Raw genomic sequence first — 24,448 nt, forward strand, 5'->3', positions numbered from 1 at the left:
CTTCTCCCTCTCCCATTCCCCCTGCTTGTGTTCCCTCTCTTGCTGTGTTTCTCTGTCAAGTGAATAAATAAAATCTTCCAAAAAAAAAATTTTTAAAAAAAGAAATAGTTTATGTATACACATAATAAGCGTTTATGTATAGTCCCTGTTTCCATAACTGGTTATGGGCTGTGGTTGATATCTCTGACTTCCTTTTTCTATTACCCATTTCATATTTTCTTTGTCCTTTTTTTTTTTTTTTAAAGATTTAATTTATTTGACAGAGAGAGACACAGCGAGAGAGGGAACACAAGCAGAGGGAGTGGGAGAGGGAGAAGCAGGCTTCCCGCGGAGCAGGGAGCCCAATGCAGGGCTCGATCCCAGAACCCTGGGATCATAACCTGAGCCAAAGGCAGACGCTTAATGACGAGCCACTCAGGCGCCCCTGTCCTTTTTTTTTTTAAAAGATTTTATTTATTTGACAGAGAGATAGCGAGAGCAGGAACACAAGCAGGGGGAGTGGGAGAGGGAGAGGCAGACTCCCCACTGAGCAGGGAGCCCGATGCGGGAGCTTGATCCCAGGACTCTGGGACCATGACCTGAGCCGAAGGCAGATGCTTAACAACTGAGCCACCCAGGCACCCCAATATTTTCTTTGTCCTTAGCCAGAACCTCAGGTGGTTGGAGTTATTTGGCTCATGGGGTAACCCAAACCTGTATTGCTAAATGATATAAAATCTCAGTATCTCTACCTGTTTTTTTCCCTGGTTGCTGTTCCATTAAGTTTTACCATTGGTTATGGAAGACTAAGAAACGTCCCAATGAGTCCCCCTGGGTTCCAGATATAGTCCCCTTTGCCCTCGGTGTGTAGCAATAACTCAGTTTCCCCTCTGCAGTTGGGATCAATTACTCCAGCTGGAAGAATAACGGCCCCTTTGCTTGTTGTTTCACTGGCATAAGGAGCCCAACATGACCAGGTGGCAGTCTCACCTTCTCATTCAGAGGAAGCATTCTGTCCCCTGGTGAAAGAATTCTCCCTGCTCTTGGGAGATAAGACTAAATCAGCAGAACTCAGAGTTGCCAAGATGCAAAACAAAATTGTGCAAGTTCGTTATTAGATTGAATGGTGAGAAGAGTCACTCCCACTTCCACTTCTTGATTTCCAGACCCATGTAATCAGGCTATGAGGTCTACAGCACCATGTAATGGTCTATGATTCAAAGCGTATATTGCATCCTGTAAGACAAAATCCCAGTCTTTGACGGTATTGTTTCCCAGATGATGCCATAAATTAGTTTTCAGTAAGCCATTCCACTGTTAATTAATTGTTCTAGTAGCTTTTTCTGAGTAGTGGGAATTGTGATAAAACTAGTTAATTCCATGGGTATGAGTCTAATGCTGGACATTTTTTGCTATAGGTTCCTTGATCAGAAGCATGAAATTTGGTGATGGTGGAAAAGGCGTCCCATGTGTCCATGGATGGTGGTGCTAGCAGAATCATAATGGTCAGGGAAGGCAAATCCAGAATTCATGTCTATTCTAGTAAGGATGAATCTTTGCCTCCTCCATAATGGAAGAGGTCCAATATAATCAGCTTGCTACCAGCTGGCTGGTTGGTCTCCCTGGGGAATGGTGTTATAGCAGAAGTTCGTTCACTTGGTCTCTACTGTTAGCAGATTAGACACTCAGTGGTAGTGGTAGCAAGATAACCTTGGAAAAGAAAGTCCATGTTTTCTAAGTCAAACATAAACACTGTCCTTGCCTCCACGGGCCCACTGAGTAAGTGCTAGCTGGCTAGAAGAAGACGCTTCTCTGAGGTCCACAGAGCATAGTATTTTGTCCTCCTGATCACTGAGAGTCTCCTCCGTAGTGGACACTTTTGTTTGGCATTCCGTAGGACACAAAAATCTTCATATCCTTTGCCCTTTCTGAAAGTTTCATTTTCCAGATTTCCTTGTCTCTAATCTTCTAATCCTGAAAGAATCCAGTCCTCAACTGATCATCCAAATAGTTAACAGATGCTAATGAGTCAGTGTAAATCTGTCCATCTGGTCATCTTTCACCACAAAAGTGGAAAACCAAATGTACTGCTTGAAGTGCTACCCATTGTGAAATTTTACCTTTACTGCTATCCTTCAGGGTCACCCCTGAGTGGAGCTATAGTGATTCCAGGTGGATACCAACATATACTGTATAGGAACATCTGTAAATCTGGCTCAAGTTTTTTTTTCCTCAGTCAACTGATTGTTAATGAATACCTGTGAGGCCATAGGTATAGATTGAGAGAGAGAAGAGGTATTGTAGCAGGGATTATTGTTGGATTCTGAGCCACTTGTTCGTGCAAATTACTTCTGACTTCCAGATCTGTGGAAGACTGTTCTTTTATATACCATTTCCATTTGATCATAGATTGCTACTTAGGACACATAGTCACCTGATATCCCATAGTTAGGCATTTACTCTCTACCAAGGCCTAGTAGCAAGGCCAAAACATCTTCTCAAAGGGAAAATAGGTATCTGTAACGGAGGGTATGGAATTTTCTCCCAAATCTAAGAGATCTGTAGTACAATTCTCCTTTACTAGCTTTCCAGAGGCTTCATATAGCATCCTTGTTTACCACAGACACTTTGAGTATCATTGAATTTGCTAGATTATAAGGCCCAAGTGGAAGATTAGCTTGCCTCCTCTTGTTCTAGTCCCCTGGAAGCCTTTTAAGTGACTTGATAAAGGGGTAGAAGCAGCTCACTCAAATGTGTAGGCTTCCAAAAGGCATTACAGACATTTTACTCCTTTTGTTTGTGGTAGGTTTTGGAAGGTGTAGCAACCTTTCACTTTAAAGGGAATATCTTGACGTATTCCATATCATTGGATCCCCAGAAGCTTCACTGAAGTGGCAGGTCCCTTAATTTTTGTGGTAATTATCTTCCACTCTCTTGATTCAGTTATGTCTTACTAAGACATCTAAAGTACTTGTTGCTTCCTGCTCCCCAGATCCATTCTGCATAATGTCATCAATGTAGTGGACCATTGAGATGTTTTGTGGAATGTCAAGATGATCAGGATCTCTGTGGACTATACTATGGCAAAAAAACAAAAAACAGGAGAGTTGAATAGCCCTGAGGCAAGGCTTTGAAGGTGTGCACAGATACAAGCCAGGTAAAAGCAGACTACCCTGCTGGTCCTTACAGATTGGGGGTGGAGAAAAAAAGCTTTAACCAGCGCAATAACTGCATGCAAAATGTTAAGGGCTATGTTTGTTTGTGCTGGTAAAGATCTGAAAGAGTATCTTCAGTTAGCATCGCTACCTGATTAAATTTATTATCATAGTTAGTATCTAAAATTCATCTTAGGGGCGCCTGGATAGCTCAGTTGGTTAAGCATTCAACTCTTGATTTCAGCTCAGGTCATGATCTCAGGGTCCTGCGATCGAGCCCCAAATCGGGCTCCACACTCAGCAGGGAGTCTGCTTTTCTTCCTCTCCCTCTGCCCCTGAGAAAGAAAGAAAGTGAGAGTGTGGTGGGGGTCTCTCTCTCTCTCTGTCTCTAAAATAAATCTTTAAAAAAAATTAAAATAAAATCCATCTTATTTCACATAGACCAGACAGTCAAGTTTAAATGTGATAGGTGTTTTCACTAGTGCATATTTTCAGTCTTTGGTAATGCCATTAATTTTTGCAATTCTCAGGCTTGCAGTTTTGCATCTAATTTATGATCTTGAGAGAGGAATTTCCAGGAGTTTGCACTTATTTCTTCCTGTTGTAATGACCCTTATCCCATGGATCACAGAGCCAATCTAGTGGATTCTACAAGTTGCCAAGTGTATCTGTTACAATTCAGGAATTGGATGGAATCCACAGAATTAGTGTTAGTTCAGAGCGCCTGTTTACTAATTCCTGAACATTTGAGTATTTCCTTTTCTTCAGTTGAACCATTTGTGACCACTGATTGTTGGAGAAAGATTTACTTAATATACTGTGGCATTGCTACAGGGTCCTTCTCAATGGGACTTAGCCTTCCCTTTAATCAAGGGGCTCTGAGTATATGAATTGGCTCAGGTCTGAAAACAGGCTAAGAATCTGTGACTTTCCATTATGGTAACTGAAGTCAGGTTTTTTAGCCACCAGGTCTGGAGTTTTTTCTATTATATAGATCAAACACTAATCTAGTCTACTCATCTATTTCATTCCTGCAGACACCATGATTGATTAGTCACCAACAGAAATCTCCACAGGCCAAAACATTCTGATTATTAGGACATTCCTAATCCCCTTTTTGGTAAAAGAATCTGCTCTGTCTTTTAAGTGCTGCTACTTGGCTTCTGCTTTTCCTAGATGATCCCTATTGAATCAGGGAGCCCATATTAATGGAAACATCTCCCTTTCCTGATCTACATAGGAGGACATCACAGAGCTTTTCAAAGATGTAGATGTTGCCCTTGATTAATGTATTTCTCAATGCTTTCAAAGGGACTGTTTTCTAGACTTTGGGGGGCAATGTAGTTGGTGGGCAAGTATACAGGTTGCATATGAGAAATCTACTTCAACATTCTTACCTCCCTAAGCTTTTGGATCCCTTCCTCTATATGAGAGGTCAGCAAATCCAGCCCACCTCCTGATTATGTAAATAATATTTTATTGGGACACAACCATGTCCATTCATTTATGTATTGTCTAGGTCTGCTTTTGTACTACAGTAGCAGAGTTGAGTAGTAGTGACAGAGACCATATGGCCTGCAACGCTGAAAATATTTACTCTCTGGTCCTTTAAGAAAAGGTTTGTTGCCGACCTCTGCCCTAGAGCATGCTGAGATTTGATCCAAGGTAGGGGTCTAGCGACAGCAGAGAAGTGGTTGTGATAGTTCTTCAGAAGGCTAAACATCCCCTGCAAGGCATCTACCCCAGAAGGTCAGTCTTCCCAGGCACAGGAGAGCAAACTTGGCGCTGGCCGTGAGACTCAGAATAAACACAGAAGTTCAAGATTTTCAGTTTTGTCTGAATCTAACCAGATGCTCCCATTCCACAGTTCAAAGTTCCTTCCTTCCCAATCAGTGCCCCATCACATAAGAAACTTGGTGAAACTGGGAATTCAGCTGACATTGTAAATTTGCAACCTACACAGTTAAACACAAAAGTTTTGTGTTTAATTTTTAGCAACATCAGCCCATGGTCTCTAGTCAGACCGTGACTCGTGCTGAGAGTTTAAGGATCTGAGTTTGTTACTTCTTTCTGTTAAATGTTCCATGCACTCAGTGGAATCTTTTGCACAGCATAGTCCTTGCAGTCATCATTCTTTTTGTAATGGTCAAAGGCAGCAGCCTCTTGGACTCCGAGGGCATTTTACTTCAATTAACTGCAGGAGATAACTTGATTGTTATGCCCATACATATACCCTGGATTACTAACATCCCATTTCCCGTTGGCAAGGGCTCAGCACTGTGCTTAAACCCAAAGGCATGACTCAACCAATTCCAAAAATCCCATCTTTAATGATCTGTCTCCTGTGACTACTTCAGTACCAATTCTATTCCAATCAAGAAACAGAAACGACCTTAGTAAGTTGGAATAGGGAAAATTTAATATTGAATAAGTGTTGTTAACCAATAAAAGGTGATTACTAAAAGGGGTAAAGAGGATTCTAAGGAGTATAGAAGCAAACTGCAGAAAGCTGCCACCTGTAGATTGGTGGGTGCTGATTAAGGAAGGACCCCTTCCTCTTTCCCCGGCTGAGATTCAGATCTCTTTGGAGAGATGTGGGTGCCATAGAAAAGAAACTTGCCAGAGGGCTAGTCTAGGAAATCTTTTGCTATGGTGGCAGAAAAAAAATCTCATCCCAGCCCCAGCCCCCATACCTACCCTTGCCCTGTTGTTAATCTGCTCTCCCGGTTCCAGCACACTAGGAGAAAGAAAAATCCCTTCCTTCTTCTTTGGCCTTGCAAGGACCTTCCAGTACCCTCTACTGGACAAAATCAAAGTAGCTGGAAAAGGAAAAATGTCTATAGGGCCTAGTTCTAGTATCACATAGCCCGAAAGAAAAGGGTGAATTTGGAGCTGAGAGGCAATAAATTAATAACAAGCTTTTATCCAGCTCATGACTGTGACTACTGTCTGTATGCTACTGTCTCCCATATTTATATCTCTAGTCTAGTCTTCTCTCTTGAGCTCCAGAGAAGTGTAATTATACCACACTGCCTTCTTGATGTCTTCACTTGAATTTCTCATAGGTATCCTTAACTTTATGGGTACAAAACTGAACACTTGAAAAAAAAAAAAAATGAACACTTGGACCTCCTCTAGTTTTTTCCTTCTTGGTAAATGACATCACCATTCAAAAAAAAAATATCCTTGATTTTATCTTTTTCTCCTGCGCTCCTCCCTTTAGTCAGAGTCCTGCCAGCTCTATCTTCAGAATATCCAAATCCTAACCTTTCTCATCACCTCCACTCCAGCTACCCTGCTCCAGGTTGCCATCATCTCTTAAATATCAGAAATACTTCCAGATTTCTTCATTATGTTCTTGATAATTAAAAGATAAATAAATGACTTGTTCTCAATTCATTCTGTAACTTTTCATTCTGTGACAGCTGTACCCCATCCCTCCCTCTCCAAATTTTATGCAAGACACCAAAAGTCTTAGGGCTTTTGAATATGTCTGCCATATCCCTTGCTGTCAGGACAAGCCCATTTTTGTTTATTTCCCAATATATATTAACCCTTATTTTTTTAAATTAATAATATTAGCATCATTATTTCTTCATGCATGGTTAGATCTTTCATGCATGGATAGATCTTCCTAGGTTTAATAATTTTCATATTATATCAAATATATATCAAAAATATTTTCATATTTTTTCAAATTTGAAAGCATTTTTATAAAAATGGACTTATTCCTTACATTTCTGATTTGTTGGATAGAAACTACAGAGGTAGCAACCTCCCACTAAAAGACATTTCCACATGTCATTGGCTTTTTATGTTAAAATCTCTCATTCTTTCTCATCAACTTGATTTTTTAAGTTTTTAAACATTAGTACTTTTGTTACATTCAGAAGAGGGAAATGGTTTGTATTAATTATTGCTTAGAATTTCAAACCACTGATTTCAGTAGAAAACTTTGTTGCCTGCATCCCTTGACTGCTTTTGAATATTGATTTGAGGCCATAATAAATACAGGAATTCTCTTTGAAATTAAAGGTTCCTTAAGCACATAATTTTTTTAAATAGAAGAAAATTGCCTGATATATACTCTCTCTCTCTTTTTAGGTGGGAGATGTTGCTGTTTTTCTCCTGATGGTAAAGCTTTAGCTGTAGGTCTGAATGATGGAAGTTTCTTAATGGCAAATGCAGATACTCTAGAGGATCTTGTGTCTTTTCACCACAGAAAAGATATTATTTCAGATATTCGATTTTCACCAGGTAAGGTATCATTGAAATCATATTTGATTATTAACTTGGGGTGGCCGTGGGCAAATATATCAATATGTAATTTTTATTAACCATTATTTTATCTTGGAATTTTAATTTTTTGAGAGAAAAGACAGTATGGTAAAAGGTAAAATTCCTGAATTAGATCAGTGGCAAAATATCCAGCTTAATACCAATTCTGTCACTAAATAAATAGGCTCAAGCCAAGGAACTGTTCTGAGTTTCAGTTTCCTCATTTCTAACATAGAAGGATTGGGTGACTGTCTTCATTATATTCTTAATACTTTTGAAATTTTGCACTAATTTTGCTTTAGCAATTTCTGTGGTATTATCTCTGAAGAAACCCACTGTAATGTGGGAATTACTAACATTAAGGCAAAATTTACTTATGTTGGTTTACTTCCATTTTTTCTAAATTTAGAGGGCTTTTTAAAAAACCTTTTTTAGTTAAACACAAACTGTATTATATGATATATAATTTTTGGCCTTTTCTTTCCATTGAACTGTCTCACTACACTAAAGAAAACATTTTATTTTGTTAGTCATAATATGCTTGAAAAAATACAGATTATTACTTGATACAGGTTTTGTTATAATTTACAAAACACCTAAGAGTTCCTCCAAAAAAATGTTAAGAAAATTAACTCTAGTTGTAGAATGTAAAAAATATTTCTAAAGATAGAAAATCTCAAGCAAATATGTTTCTGTTATAGGTTCTGGGAAATACCTTGCAGTAGCATCCCACGACAGTTTTATAGATATATACAATGTGATGAGTAGTAAACGAGTAGGAATATGCAAAGGCGCTACCAGTTACATAACTCATGTTGATTGGGACATTAGAGGTAAGAATTTAAACAACCTATTTGGTAAAAGTCCCATTTGATTTAGTATAGCCATTTTAGAGAAACAGTGATTCAACAGATGAGTTCAGAATCATTGTGAGACACATTCTCAAAATTACTTTCCACTCCTTTATTTCACATCTGAAGGTGAATGCTGTGAGTTTAGATTTTTCAATACTTCCAATATAATTCAAGAGATAGTACAGTAAGTGGCAAATTCTTTAATTTGTAAAGTAAATTAAATATTATGTAAAATTTTTTAGTCATTTGTTGTGGCTCTTGTCAGATAAGCTTAGTATAAATAATAATTGAAAATTTGGAAAATAGATACATTAATGAGGATTTTAATGTCCTTTCCCCATCATTCAATAAAACGCATTTCTTAAAAATAATCACAATTGTATAACATACAGAATTTAATGAGTGTCTTTGTTTTTTCAGTAGAATGCATTGCACATGGCAGTGTTTAATAATTTAGATAAATGCTAAATATGTTAAATGCTCTATAGTTTTGTTTCATGGATTCATTTACATAAATCTAGTATTGTTAAAGTTTTTCCAAACATAATTAAACAAAAAGCTTTTTTAAAAAATCCTCAAATTTATTTCTAGGGTTTTTTTATATGTGTAACAACAGAAATAGTTTTTATGTATATACATACACAAAAATTAAACCATTTATGAATTACTTATGTGGTTGACTGTGAGGAAAATGGTTTTTATGTTTAAGCTTAATTTTTCCCATAAAAGTTAAACATTCTACTTCTGGGGAAGATGGCAGAGTAGGAGGGTGCTAGACTCACCTTGTCTCAGATAAAACTAACACCCACATCAGTGTAAATAACCCAGAAAATGACCTGAAGCCTGGCAGAACAGATTCTCCACAGCTAAACGTAGAGAAGAGGCCACATGAAGAGGATAGGAAGAATGGAGATGCAGTTGGGAGCTAAATGGATTCACAGGACTGTCTGCAGGAGGGAGAAGGGACACTGCGGGCATGGAGAGGGGAAAGAAACAGACAATCACAGTGGGAAGCCCACAGGGAAGAGATAAAACATTTGGCTTTGAAAACCAGAGGGGTTGAATTCCACAAGTTCTTACAATTAGTTCTAGGCTTACACCTAGAATTTTAAAAATCAGCCGGTTTGGCTCTGGGAGAGCCAGGAGAGTGAGAGGAAACGGAGTCTCCACCCTTAAAGACACAGCATAACAACAGCCCTAGAAGCAGCAGTTTGGAAAACACCTGGGGTACGTGGAAAGGAGATTTGTTTACTAATCTTAGAGCATGTGAGTTGGGAAACTAAGAACAAAAGAGGGGGCAGGCGCCATTTCCCTCCCCTGTCCCTAGCCTAGACGCAGGGTTACCTACAAGAATCAGTGAAGCAGGAACACTTTCCATCTAACTTGCCCCTACATTCTGCAGACACATCCTCTCCAGCCAGACCTGGGTTCCAGGTCTTCTCCCACAGCAGACCCGCACAAACCTTGCTCACACCATACCCCCGACCACTGCTTGCTCCTGGGGACACGCCCCCTCCAATACACCCTTGGCAGGAGCCCATCCAGAGTAATCCACAATTCCGGCAGGGTGCAAGCAGCCCTGACAGGGACCAGCACCACTCCAAAGAGACTCCTAACTCTGGGGAGAGAAGAAGATAACCATACATGCTAGTCCAACTGCAGCCCCAGCAGTGGGCTGGGGGCAGACCTCTCATGTGACTGCAAGCCCTGCCCACCTATGAAAGCTTCTCAAGGGAAAGTGCCCTGCAGTTTGGTGCTACTACATCTCTGGCAAAAACCTGGTCTGACTCAACTCAAGCCCAGGATGGCCCCAGACTGGCCTATTAACAACACAGGGATAAACCTGTCCACGATCAGCAAAGAGAGCCATTGCAGATGACTGGACTAAAGGCAAAAGCTGCTCAGCACCAACACTAGGACACACACAACACACACAGGAGACACTTCTGAAACACCAGGTTCTGGTAAACAGGGCACATGGTGCTACAGGGCACCACAGGACCTCTTTTCAATAAGGCCACTACTTGCAAGAGCAGGAAACGTAGCTGACTTTCCTAACACATAGAAACACAGAGAATTATCATGGAACACTTCATCTAAAACTAATGATGTAATGTATGGGGATTAACATAAGAATAAAAAAAAAAAATCTTAAAAAAAAAAAAAAAGAAACACAGAGAATTAGACAACATGAGGAGACAGGAACATGTCCCAGTTGAAAGAAGAGGACAAAATCATAGCAAGAGAACTAAACAAAATGGAGATGATGAACATGCCTGATAGAGAAGTTAAAGTAATGGTCATAAAGATACACAATGGACTTGAACAAAGAGTAGATGACCTCGATAAGGACCTTAATGAAGAAATAGAAAACATAAAAAAGAACCGATCAGAAATGAAGAGCTCAATAAATGAAATTAAAAATACACTAGATGGAATAAATAGTACACTAGAGAAAGCAGAAGTGTGGATCTGTGACCTGGAGGACATAATAATGGAAAACAATCAAGCTGAACAGGAGAGAGAAAAAATAGTAATAATAAATGAAAACAGACTTAGGGAACTCAGTGACACCATTAAGAGTAATAACATTTGCATTACAGGGATCCCAGAAGGAGAAGAGAAAGGGAGGAATAAAATTTATTTGAAGAAATAATAGCTGCAAGCTTCCCAAATCTGGGAAAGGAAACAGAAATCCAGATCCAGAAGATGCAGAAAGCCCCCAGCAAAACCAACCCAAGGAGGTTCACACCAAGACACAGAGTAATTAAAATGGCAAAAAGGAGTGATAAAGAGAAGATTTTAAGAGCAGCAAGAGAAAAGATGACCTTTACATACAAGAGAAATCCCATAAGGCTATCAGCTGATTTTTCAGCAGACATTTTGCAGGCCAGAAGGGAATGGCATAATATATTCAGAGTGCTGAAAGAAAAAAACCTGCAGCCAAGAATACTCTATCCAGCAAGGCTATCACTCAGAATAGAAGGAGAGATAAAGAGTTTCCCAGACAAACAGAAATTAAAGGGATTTATGACCACTAAACCAGCCCTCCATGAATTATTATAGGGGACTCTGAGTGGAACGAAAAGACCATAAATTAGAGTAAGAAAAGTAGGAAGCACAAAAGCAGTAAAATTAAATATTTCTATAAAAATCAGTCAAAGGATTTATAAGAGAAAAGGAAGGGAAAGTATGACACCATATACCTAAAATAGGGAAGCGGGGAGAGGAGTAAAGAATGAGTTCAAACTTAAGCGACCATCAACTTAAAATAGACTGCTGTAGGCATAAGATGTTATATACAAACCTAATGGTAACAGCAAATCAAAACCCAGTAGTAGATATGTAAAAAATAGAGGGGAATCCAAGTATATCACTAAAGAAAGCCAGCAAACCATGAGAAAACAGAGTGAGCGAAGAAAGGAACAGAGAAGAACTACAAAATCAACCACAAACAAGTAACAAAATTGCAATAAGTACCTACCTATCAATAATTACCTTGAATATAAATGGACAAATACTCCAATCAAAAGACTAGGGTGACAGAATGGATAAAAAAGCAAGACCCATCTGTATGCTGCCTATAAGAGACTCATTTCAGACCTAAGGACACATGCAGCTTGAAAAGGAATGGTGATGTGATGAGCACTGGGTGTTATATGCAACTGATGAATTATTGAACACTACATCTGAAACTAATGATGTACTATATGTTGGCTAATTGAATTTAAATTAAAAAAAAAAGAAAGTGAAGGAATGGAAAACCGTTTCTTATGCAAATGGAAGTGAAAAGAAAGCCAGGACAAAATAGACTTTAAAAAACTGTAACAAGAGGCAAAGAAGGATGTATGTATTCATAAAGGGAACAATCCAACAAGAAGATATAACAATTGTAAATATTTCTGCACCCATCATGGGAGTACCTAACTACATAAAACAATAACAAACATAAAAGAGGTAATTGATAGTAATACAATAATAGTGGGGGACTTTAGCATCCCACTTAACATCAATGGATAGATCCAAACGAAATCAACAAGGAGACAGTGGCTTTGAATGACACCGGACCAGATGGATTTAACAGATATATTTAGATCATTCCATCCTAAAACAGAATACACATTATTTTCAAGTGCATATCAAACATTCTCCAGGATAGATAACATATTAGGACACAAAACAAGTCTCAATAATTCAAAAAGTTTGAAATCATACCATGCATCTTTTCTGACCATAATGCCATAAAACCAGAAATCAACCGCAAGAAAAGAAAAAAAAAAAAAAACTGGAAAGAATACTAGTACATGGAGGCTAAATAATATGCTACTAAACAATGATTGGGTCAACCAAGAAATCAAAGAAGAAATTTAAAAATACATGCAGACAATGAAAATGAAAACACAATAATCCAGAATCTTTGGTATGCAGCAAAAGCAGTTCTAAAAGTAGCAAGAAAAATCTCAAACACCCTAACCCTACACCTAAAGAAGATAGAAAAAGAAGAACAAACAAAACCCAAATCCAGCAGAAGGAAGGAAATAATAAGATTAGAGCAGAAATAAACAAAAGAGAAACTAAAGAAACGACTACGTCAATGAAAATCAGGAGCTAGTTCTTTGAAAAGATCAACAAAATTGCTAAACCTCTAGCCAAGTTCATCCAAAAAGGAAAAAAAAAAAACAAAAAACGAGAGCTCAAACAAAATCAGAAGTGAAAGAGGAGAAATGATAACTGACACCATAAAAATACAAAGGATTGTAAGAGAATAGTATGAAAAATAATATGCCAAACAATATGACAACCTAGAAGACGCGGATAAATTCCTAAAAACATATAACCTATCAAAACTGAAACAGGAAGAAATAGAAAGTTTGAACAGACTGATTAACAGCAATGATACTGAATCAGAAATCCAAAAACTCCCAACAAACAAAAGCCCAGGACCAGACAGCTTCACAGGTGAATTCTGTCAAACACTTAAGAGTTAATACCTGTTCTTCTCAAACTATTGCAAAAAATAGAAGAGGAAAGAAAGCTTCCAAATTCATTCTATGAGGCCAGCATTACCTTGATACCAAAACCAGATAAAGACACCACAAAAAGAACTACAGGCCAATATCTCTGATGAACATAGATGCAGTAATCCTCAATAAAATATTAGCAAACCAAATCCAACAGTAATTAAAATCATTCTCAATCACATGGAATTTATTCCTAGGATGCAAGCAGGGTTTAATATTCGCAGATCAATCAACATGAGTTGTTACATCAACAAGAGAAAGGATAAAAACCTTATGATCATTTCAATATAGAAAAAGCATTTGATAAAGTACAATATCCGTTCATGATGAAAACCCTCAACAGAATAGGTTTAGAGGGAACATACCTCAACATAATAAAGACCATATGTGAAAAACCCCAGCTAACATCATACTTAATGGGGAAAAACTGGGAGCTTTCCCTGTAAGGTCAGGAACAAGACAAGGATGTCCACTCTTACCACTTTTATTCAACATAGTATTAGAAGTCCTAGCCACAGCAATGACAGAAGAAAAAGAAAAAAAAGGATCCAAATTGCTAAGGAAGAAGTAAAACTTTACTCTTTGCATGGATATGATATGGATACGATACAATATATGGAAAACCCTGAAGACTCCACCAAAAAACTACTAGAACTGATAAACATATTCAGTAAGGTCATAGGATACAAAATCAATATACAGAAATCCGTTGCATTTCTATACTCTAATAATGAGGCAGAAGAAAGAGAAATTAAGAAAACGATTCCACTTATAATTACACCAAAAATAATAAAATACTGGGGTGCCTGGCTGGCTCAGTTGGTAGAGCATGTGACTCTTGATCTCAGTGTTGGGAGTTTGAGATCCACGTCGGGTGTAGAGATTACTTAAAATGAATAAATAAAACTTTAAAAAAAGGGGGGGATGGGAAGATGGGTGAAATAGGCAAAGGGGATGAAGAGTACACTTACATGAGGAGCACTGAGTAATGTGTAGAATTGTCGAATCACTATATTGCACACCTGAAATTAATATAACACTGTTATCTGCACTGGAATTTTAAAAAGAATTTAATGGGAGAAAGGTGGTAAAAACACTAATGTTCACCGAATGCTTTTAAATAGGATTGACTCTGTCATTTTACATTAATGAAACAATTTAATTTTACGATTATAAAACAATTTAAATATAATAAACTATGAAAGAAAATATTTTAAAAAGTTAAACATCCCATTAACTATATATTTTATATATGTATATATTTTTAATTTTTTTTTTTAAGGAAAGCTTTTACAGGTCAACACTGGTGCTAAAGAACAGTTATTCTTTGAAGCTCCCAGAGGGAAAAAACAAACCATCCCCAGTGTGGAGGTAGGAAGATAATAGTGCTTGCAATGTTGTTGATATGACTAAGTGGTTAGAACACTGATGGCCACCTTTTGTCATTTACATATGAAGACTGTCCTCACATTATTCAAATCATGGCTATTCTTTCTGTGAGTTTATTTTCTGCCCTAGTCTATTAGATGAGTAAAGGAAAAGATGCTGTATAAGAAAAGGAATAAAACAGGGGCGCCTCGGTGGCTCAGTTGGTTAAGCATTTGACTCTTGATTTTGGCTCAGGTCATGATGTCAGGGTGGTAAGATGGAGCCCTGTGTCAGGCCCAGCATGGAACCTGCTTGAGATTCTCTCTCTCCTCTCCCCACCCACCGCCCCCACCCCACCCTCACTTGCACTTGCATGCACATGCACGTGCTCTCTAAAAAAAAGGGGGGTTGGAATAAATCAACTTTTACATCTAGGTATGCTCCCATCCAGTTACTTTCCTCAAAGGATAGGAGGCAATTAGAAGACATGCTATCTTAGATAGGAGCACTGCATGTCTGTCAAATCTTTTAAACCTATATGCCTAAGATGCTTGTTGGCAAATTCCTGTTTAAAGAAAAGAAAAAAAAAATGTGTTTCCTTTTGTGACTGACAGTATTAGCAAAATTTTTTGATACGGCTAAGGAAGAGAGGCTAAACAAATTGAATATGAAAGTGGCTTAATGACGAGAGAGACTCTAAGTAAAGGTTCTTAATATCCAGTAATGATTAATTGGAAAACAAGCCTCTAAAGTATTAGAAATTTAGACATGAAGTATAGATTTATTGATTATTCTAAGAGCAGAAATGGTCTTATTTATTATCACTGAATCCTCAGCATCTAGAACACACAGTGGATAGATAATAAGTACATCTTGAATAATGTTATGTTAAATATTTTCTACAGGAATTAGCAGACTTGGGAAGCTACAAAACCAAGACAACTAATAATTTAACTGTTATAATTAAAATTTTAATTTTACTTGTGACATATATAACTATAAAGAAAAATATTCAGATTTTTGTTGTCAGTTTTTAAGGTTTAGATATTACAAACTTACAGCCTTTTTTTTCTTTTTAGGTAGAAAAAATTTGTTGGGCATCATGGACAAGTGTGCTTGGTTTATGCTGTGAGGGAATTTGGCCAGTAATTGGAGAAGTCACAGACATAACTGCCTCGTGCCTCACCAGTGACAAAATGATCCTAGCTACTGGGGATGATTTGGGATTTGTGAAGTTATTTAGATATCCTGCAAAAGTATGTGTTTTTCTTTAACTCCCCTAATGATCATAATTATAAAAATGGTTAAGGTAATGCTCTTTCATAGTATTTTGTTGTTGTAATATGAATATTATGTATGTAATATGAAGGATTTAGAATTATATATACTATTTTTGACATTTATAGCTTTTATTTAGAAGTAGTCTTATAATTTATGATCCTGTGCCTTAAGTTATATTGTACAGTGTTTCTCAGTATTGAGTAATATAAATGTCCTTTTTAGAGGAAACATTTCTTTTATCCCTAATGCTAACTTAAATAATTTTGGTATTCATTTGATTAAATATATACCATTAACAGTAAACTCAAACTCTTTATATTTACAGCCTTAAGTTTAAAATGTTTCAACCATGGGACGCCTGGGTGGCTCAGTCGGTTAAAATGTTTCAACCATTAGATCCAAAATACTATAAATACAATACCTATAAAACTAAAATAGACAGCATTGATTCAATGTAATGAATGATATTATTTTGCTGAAACTAGACTGCACAGACTTTTTGGAGTACTCTGTGCCCATGTGGTGAGCTGTGTGATGACTGAATTCTCTTAGTGCTTTCCTCTATTCAAGCTACCGGGAAATATTAGGCTTTCATTTAGCACAAAAATAAAATTCATATATCAAGTCCAGATGCACTTATTTCTTGTCACTGATTCAGATATACAGTTGATGCTTGAACAATGTGGGGGTTAGGGATACCGATCCCTGTACAGTCAAAAATCCGCATATAACCATTGACTCACCAAAAACTTTACTAATAGCCTACTGTTGACTGGAAACCTCACCAATAACATAAACAGTCAACACATATTTTGTATGTTGTATGTATTATATACTGTATTCTTATAACAAGCTAGAGAAAAGAAAATGTTATTGCAAAAATAATATTATAACAATAAGGAAGAGAAAATATATTTACAGTGCTATACTGTGTTTATCAAAAAATATCTACATATAAGGGACTGTGCAGTTCACACCCGTGTTGTTCAAGGTCAGCTGTATATTATAATCTGGCATGAACATAAACATAAATTTGAAATAGGGCACCGAAATCATATTATGGTATAGATCTTAAGTAGCTGCTCATATTTATATTTTTAGATCAGCATTGAAATGAAAACAAGTTTAAAAATTCTCATAGAGAACCCAGGCACCTGAGGAAATATTCCACACATCCCTGTTTTAGGTACACTTAAGTGGCAGAACCTTAATTGGTAAGAATGTGTTCCAATAAAGCATTTATTGGTCAGAAACTTCATTTTCAGCTTTCTAGATGGTATAGATGCCTGAAGAATAGGACCATTTTCAAGTAGTAACATTTCTCAAAGACTCTGAATTTTTTTTTTTCATCTTTAGGGAAAATTTGGAAAATTTAAGAGGTATGTGGCCCATAGTACACATGTCACAAATGTTCGCTGGACTTACGATGACAGCATGTTGGTTACCTTAGGAGGTGCAGATATGTCTTTAATGGTTTGGACAAATGAAATCGAGGGCTATCGAGAAAAAAGACCTTGTGATAGTGAAGAATCTGATACAGATTCGGAAGAAGATGGGGGTATGTCATTTTAAAATATTTTAATAAAAACACAATTTAGCACAACTGATTTAAACTATAGCAGTTAAACAAGTAATAATAATGTTTGAATAATTGTGATTTTAGTGTTTGTGGTCTGTTTAACACAAAATTGGTTTTATGCCTCAAAAATAACAGACTAGCATATATTGATGACTTAAATATTCTTCGTCTACAAATGTATGATAATCCTACTTTAAGTAAGTACTGTTAAAATAAATTTTATGGTGGGGTGCCTGGGGGGCTCAGTTGGTTAGGTGTCTGCCTTCAACTTGGGGCATGATCCCAGGGACCTGGGATCAGGCCCTGCGTCGGGCCCCCTGCTCAGCAGGGAGTCTGCTTCTCCCTCTGCCTCTCCCCCCACTCGTGCTTGCTCTGTCTCTCTCAAATAAATAAAACCTTTAAAAAAAATTGTTATGGTATTGAACCTCATATTTTAAAATGATTTTAATTTTTCCTAATACACAAATAATACCAGCTCATTACAGAAAAATTAGGAAATACATTTTGCAATAAAAATAAACACAGTATCCATAATTTGACCACTCAGAGGTAACGTCTGTTAACATATTGAGGTATTTCCACAGGGGTATTTGCATTTATATACATTATATTTTTTAACAAAAATGATATATTGAATTTAATAGGCTGTTATCTCTTAGTAATACTTTAAAAACATTGTTACATATTAAATATTCTATGTAATTTTTACTGGCTGTATATTTCATAATTTATTATTCATAATTATTTCATAATTTAACTTATTTCATATTGTTGAACATCCTTGTATCCAATTTATAGGATCATAATAGAACTCCTCAGTTGCAACTTAGAGAATAATTCTTATGTTTTGATGGCAGGCTATGACAGTGATGTTACAAGGGAGAATGAAATCAGTTACACCATTAGAGCCTTATCAACAAATATTCGCCCAATGTTTGGAGTCAAGCCTCATTTGCAACAAAAAGAACCCTCAGTTGATGAGAGGTAACAATCAAATTTAAAACTAGATGAAGAAAAATATATTGGTATTAAAATTGAATTAATTGTTTAACTGAATGAATTTTTGTAAAAACTAAGTGGCAGTGGTACTCTTGCATTTTCCAGCTCCCAGCACCTCTTAGAAAACGTGTTTGTCCTTAAATACTTTTTGGTGGTGACACTGTCTCTTTCAAGTAGTTTAGGGAATATACAAAGTGTCTATGATTAAAGGAATATTATTTGCTAACTTTTATAAATAAATGTGATAGGGTTGTAGGAAATAATAAAATTTGAATCCAATACCAAGTATGTTTTAGGAAGCACCTGAGCAGAGATAGGATTAAATTTTGAAAAGGCATTTTTATCCATGTGCCTTTAATCAAGGATAGAAAATTTCACCGGGATTGGCTAGGTGGCTCAGATGGTTAAGCGTCTGCCTTCGGCTCAGGTCATGATCCCAGCTGGGATCGAGCCCACATTGGGCTCCCTGCTCCACAGGGAGTCTGCTTCTCCCTCTCAGTCTACTGCTCCCCCTGTTTGTGCTCTCTTGTGCTCTCTGTCAAATAAATAAAATCTTTAAAAAATAATAAAAAAACAAAAATTTTTCCAAGAGGCAAATTGAAGTATAGCTTCCCATTAGAGAATGGGAATTACTGGTCTTTGTCTGGAAGCAGCACATCAGAATTAAAGGCTGTGCCAACAGCAATTTTATAAGGAGAGAAAACTGTTTTAATAAAGTCTCTGAGTTAGATGACAGATCAAGAGAGGAATTGTTAACATCATGTGATGCTTTAAAAATCATTAGGGAATATGGAAGACAGTAAAGAGGTGTATGGATCAGTGAGTGACATGGACTTCAGAAGTGAAGAATTTTTAAGAATTGATAAAGGAAAAATTATCCAGAAACTGCAGTGAGGAAACAAGAAGGAGTGGGAGGTGGGAACAGCAGTGACCTCTTCTGTCCAAAGATGTGTTGAGGAAAACTTTGTTATGAGAAGTTGGTAAGAATATTTGAGGGAAAATTTAAAAATGAAAGGGAGTTCACTCACATTGAACAGAATTTGTGGAAAATTCGAGTGAATGTCTAGTCAGAGAGAGTAGTGCTGAAGACTCCTGGGGCTCAGCTAGATAGAGATGACAGTACAAGAAAGCACTGGCAGAGGGGTTTGAATTTGCACTACGGACTTAACATTCAGGGAGAAGAATGAAATTGGAAGGGTGAGGTGCATATTCCTGATGGAGAAGGGGGATCTAGAGGGTCTCTGAACTGACTAGCCACACAGGTTCCCACAGAAGTTCTAAGGGGAGTGTTGAGTTATGATGTCTCCACAGCTCCTCTTCCAGGTGCCCATTTGCTGATGAGTACCCAAATAATAGCATTGGCGTCACCTTTACGGATAGGGGGTAGGGGGTAGTTGTCCATTTTGTCATCACGTATAAAGAGGCAAAGTATTACATTAGAGAGATGTTTTGGGACACCTGAGTGGCTCAGTCAGTTAAACGTCTGCCTTTGGCTCAAGTCATGATCCCAGGATCCAGGGATCTAGTCCTGCATCGGGCTCCTTCCTCAGCGGGGAGCCTGCTTCTCCCTCTCCCTGCTGCTCCCCCTGCTTGTGCTCTCTCTCTCTCACAAATAATAAAATCTTTTTAAAAATAAAATAAAAAATAAAAATTAAAAAATAAACTAAAATAAATTAGATGTTTTAAGAAATCTGAGCATACCATAATTTAAATATCAAGATTCAAGGTTGAAGTGATCTAGTGGGAGGCAGTATCTTACAGTGCAAAGAACATGGTTTTGGAGTCAGACAAATGGGTTAAAATACTAATTTTTATCATTTTCCTCTTGTGTCACCTTGAAAAACTATTTGTTGCCTCCTAAGCCTCTGTTTCCTTAGAGGTTAAATGAGCCTTACCGTCACTCACTTATGGAGTATTTTATAAAATGAAACAAAATGTATTAAAGAATTTAGGTAGTAATCTTTACCACCCCTCCCTGCAAATGAAATAGAGAGTCACCTGAGGGAAATAAATTTAAACAGTTTCTGAAATTAAATATCCACAAAGTAGTAAACAATATCTATATATTTATTAATCAGAGAAATACATGTAAGTTTGTAAATGTGGATGTTCTGGTGAGAATATGTGCAGTATAGTGCTTAAAATTACTTAAATTATATCTCACAGATAATGAAAAGTGAAAAGTGTACTATAGGGAGGAAGAAACTCTAGACATTCCCATAAATCTTTTTCATTTATTTTTTAAGAAAAATATCAGATAAATTAGGTATATCAGAAAATGTGACCAAATTTTAATCTACAGTCTGTCATTCATGGTAAAACACTTAAAATTCTTCCTTTATTAATAAAGTGACCCAAATTCTGACAGATGGAAGTATTTTTCTGCTCGTGAAAAATGCTTGATGCTTTCATAATCTTTGCTGTTAGCTTGCATTTTTTACAGCTAACATTTTCAAAATTATTTTTGAAATTATTTTGCATTGTTCTCAGTTTATTTTATAATTTCAGCTCTGCTGAATTCTTTTGAAAATGCTGAGGCCGAGTCCAAAATGACTCAGAACTAGGAGTCTTTATTTTCATAAAATGAGAGATTTATCAAAGGAGAAAAAAATGAAGATACTTCTTTTTACCAACTTTGCATAATTTGTGAGGAGATATTATAGTCTATCTATAATGTTTTTGTATTTTAAATAAAATATTGCTATCAAATATGAAACAACATTTTATAAACTGAAAACAAATGCTTGTCAAACATCCACTTAAAAGGTTTTGGATGACATTGGTAACTGCTCTACTTGGTTGGTACTTTTGTGAGGCCTTTTTTCCTAAATGACTATAATAATTTTATGTTTTTCTTTTTGTAGCAAATCTTATGTATATATTTAAAGTAGTTGTCAATCAAACTTCCAATATTTTTTAATAAAAATACTCAGAACAGTGGAGCATAAAATTTAGGCATTTTGTATTTCCTTAGAATTCTGTTGCTGTTTCCTTTATTCTGTTTACTTAACTGCTGCATGTTATTCATCATCAATGTTTCTTTTTTTCCCTTGTTCCTTTCAAAGGCAGGGGGTAGTAAGGTAAGTTTTATTAAATAAGATATTTTATTCCATTATTTATTCTTTGTTCTGTTTTGATCTTTATTATATTTTAAGGTATTGATTTTTTCCCCTATAAAACATGGAACTGTATTTGTCAAGAAAAAATTAGAAAGTGAACTAAGCCCTACAGAAAAGTTGCATTTTACATGTGCAGTATGTGGGTGCTGCTGAGGTTCTTCATTATGATCACTTGGTTTTATAACAAACTCCAGACAGTTTTAGTTATCCCTTAAGTTTCAGAGGTTTATAAAAATAGCCACACATATTTATCAGTGAAAAATTATGCAGTTTATAAGCCTGTTAGCTTCATTTAATGTATATTTATACTTTCATTTAAAAACATTAACATAGGGCAATGATGATATTTGTATGTTTAATAAAATGGTATATGCATAAAAGGACTCTATGGGACACTTTTCACAACTAGCTTTAGTGAGATGAACATGTCTTCAGGCAGTTTCTGAAACAGGACAGTGTGGAAAAAGTCTGTTTTAGAAGTGAAAAAAAAAAAAAGGTACCAATAGGTAAATGCTGGGAGATAAGGATGAAAAAAATAGATATAAGACCAGATTGTACAGAAACTCAGATATAAGGTACTCCTTAATTTATTTGGTAGACAGCAGCAGAAATTCATTTTTGTTTTAAACAGGGGTGATATGTACAAAGATAGGAGTCTAGAGTGTGATGTGACTTCAAAAAGGCCACATATCTTAGACTATTTTAACAAATAAAACATTCAGATCTAGCGTCAGATCTGAAGTAGCTTATTCAGGAGTGATTTTAAAGGGACACTAACAGTTTACAGTGGGAAACACTTTAGCTTTGTTTGAAAACAAAGCTAAGTGGAGATGTAATTGTTGTCTTGGGTGTGGGTGAATTTTATGAAGTGACCTCCCTTTCATAAGCAGTTTTCATAAGAGCTTAGGTGACCATTTGTCCGTCACTGCTACAAAGGGATGTTCTAGACGTGTAAAGAAGTTTCCTGGTTTCAGTAGGAGGGTGGATGAGATCACCTTTGTGATCTCTTCCAATTCTCTTTTGGTCATTATGTTATTAAAGGAGTTCCTTTAAGTTGCCTCCTTTACTAGCAAAATCCCAAAGCTAGTATGATCTTGAGTGACTCACTTTGCCTGCTAGGCTGGACTGGCTGACTGAGAAACCCTCCTGGGTCAGAGGAGGGGTTGGCTTCACCTCCTTAGACAGTTTCCTTAATAGCATCTCCAGTATGACCAACCTTTTAACTTGGTTGTTACCATTTTACTCCCACACTTAAGAACAAGGATAGGCTTCAGTATTTTGTTTGAAATTCACAGTGCACTGTAGAAAAATAAGAACAGTAGGCTTTAAAGTTTACAACATAGAACATGTTCAATTCTCATTTTTCTTTTTTCGCCTTCTTTTGATTTCCCTGCCATTAATGGAGTAACTTTAGCCTTCTATGCGGTAATAAATAAAAACAATAGCCCTTTAATATATGCAGTATGTTTTACCTGCATTAAATTTATAAAAATATTTTATTACAGAAGTATTTTACTAGTGTTTTAAATTCAAATCTGTGTTGTAATCTTTTCCCTTTTATATTTGCTGCTAAAAAGAGGTTCCAGGTAATCCTCTCTCTTTGTTATACTTTATGAGACCTAATTTTGTATTTTTATCATCTTTCATATTTACCATTAATGAGCTGTGTTACTTGGTGTTCTTTACCTCTGTTCACAGTTTTCCACATTTTTCTCCACTAAAATCAGTATCACTGAAACAAATAGCATCTTAATTATTGGATTTCTGCTACATAAGTAATTGCTTTACCAAAGCTTTATTTGTTCAACTTGTATAATTTTATAAGTTGTATAACTTTATTTAAACAAAAATATATAAGTTATCTTTAAAAAATTAAAATACACTTAACTGTTACACAGGTTTGTATGGATAAAAATTACCTGTTTCTTGCTTGGGTTACAATTAAAGCTGTCAGATGATAACACTCAATGAAGTTCACCAACAGAACTGACTTAGAAGAAAAGCCAAGGCCATTCTTTAAAATGGCCCTAAGGAGGGGTTCCTGGGTGACTCAGTTGGTTGAGTGACCGACTCTTGATTTCGGCTCAGGTCATGATCTCAGGGTCAAGAGATCAAGCCCCACATCAGAGTGTGCGTGGAGCCTGCTTGAGATTCTCTCCCTCTCTAAATAAAGAAATAGGTCCTAAGAGAAACATTTTTAAATGTTAAATATTATAAATTGAATTATATTTATTACTTACATTCAAAACATATGAAAAAGGTTTGAAACCAAACCTTTGTAATTTCTGTAATTTGAAGAGTTCTTTATATATTCTTTTAAGTGCATGCAATTTTTATGTCACCAGCCATGGTTATTTGCTTCTACATACTACTTCATGTCATGTATGAAAGTATTCACTTCTTTTATATTGAGTGTTCAAGATGGAGCACTTCATCCACTTTTATAGATGTGTAACCTGGAAATCCTTGTGAAAATGCAAATATGTTTTTATCCTTTAATTTTATGCACTTAATCACACATTGGATTTTTTTTTCCCATAGCAAAGTCATTTCATGTCATTTTCTGCTTTAGTTGTTACAAATTGAATATTCACTTAAAATTTGGAAGGGGGGGTGCCTGGGTGGCTCAGTCGTTAAGCACCTGCCTTCGGCTCAGGTCATGATCCCAGGGTCCTGGGATGGAGCCCCGCATTGGGCTCCCTGCTCAGCGGGAAGCCTGCTTCTCCCTCTCCCACTCCCCCTGCTGTGTTCTCTCTCTCTCACTGTGTTGTGTCTCTCTCTGTCAAATAAATAAATAAAATCTTAAAAAAAAAAA

General features: G+C 36.5%; 1 protein-coding gene across 3 annotated transcripts in view; it reads left to right on the top strand.

Moving 5' to 3' along the window:
- The window catches only part of EML5 (EMAP like 5), a 159,060-nt gene that overhangs the window by 106,412 nt on the left and 28,200 nt on the right, over positions 1–24,448 (top strand). For all 3 annotated transcript variants that reach the window (XM_081830082.1, XM_081830084.1, XM_081830083.1), the window contains 6 exons: positions 7,239–7,391; positions 8,114–8,245; positions 14,570–14,658; positions 15,735–15,911; positions 17,293–17,494; positions 18,373–18,499. In XM_081830082.1, coding sequence (XP_081686208.1) covers positions 7,239–7,391; positions 8,114–8,245; positions 14,570–14,658; positions 15,735–15,911; positions 17,293–17,494; positions 18,373–18,499 — 880 coding nt within the window. The remainder of the gene's footprint in view (positions 1–7,238; positions 7,392–8,113; positions 8,246–14,569; positions 14,659–15,734; positions 15,912–17,292; positions 17,495–18,372; positions 18,500–24,448) is intronic.

Source organism: Leptonychotes weddellii, chromosome 9, assembly GCF_054177405.1.
Source record: "Leptonychotes weddellii isolate Sample4059 chromosome 9, ASM5417740v2, whole genome shotgun sequence".
Lineage (NCBI taxonomy): Eukaryota > Metazoa > Chordata > Mammalia > Carnivora > Phocidae > Leptonychotes > Leptonychotes weddellii.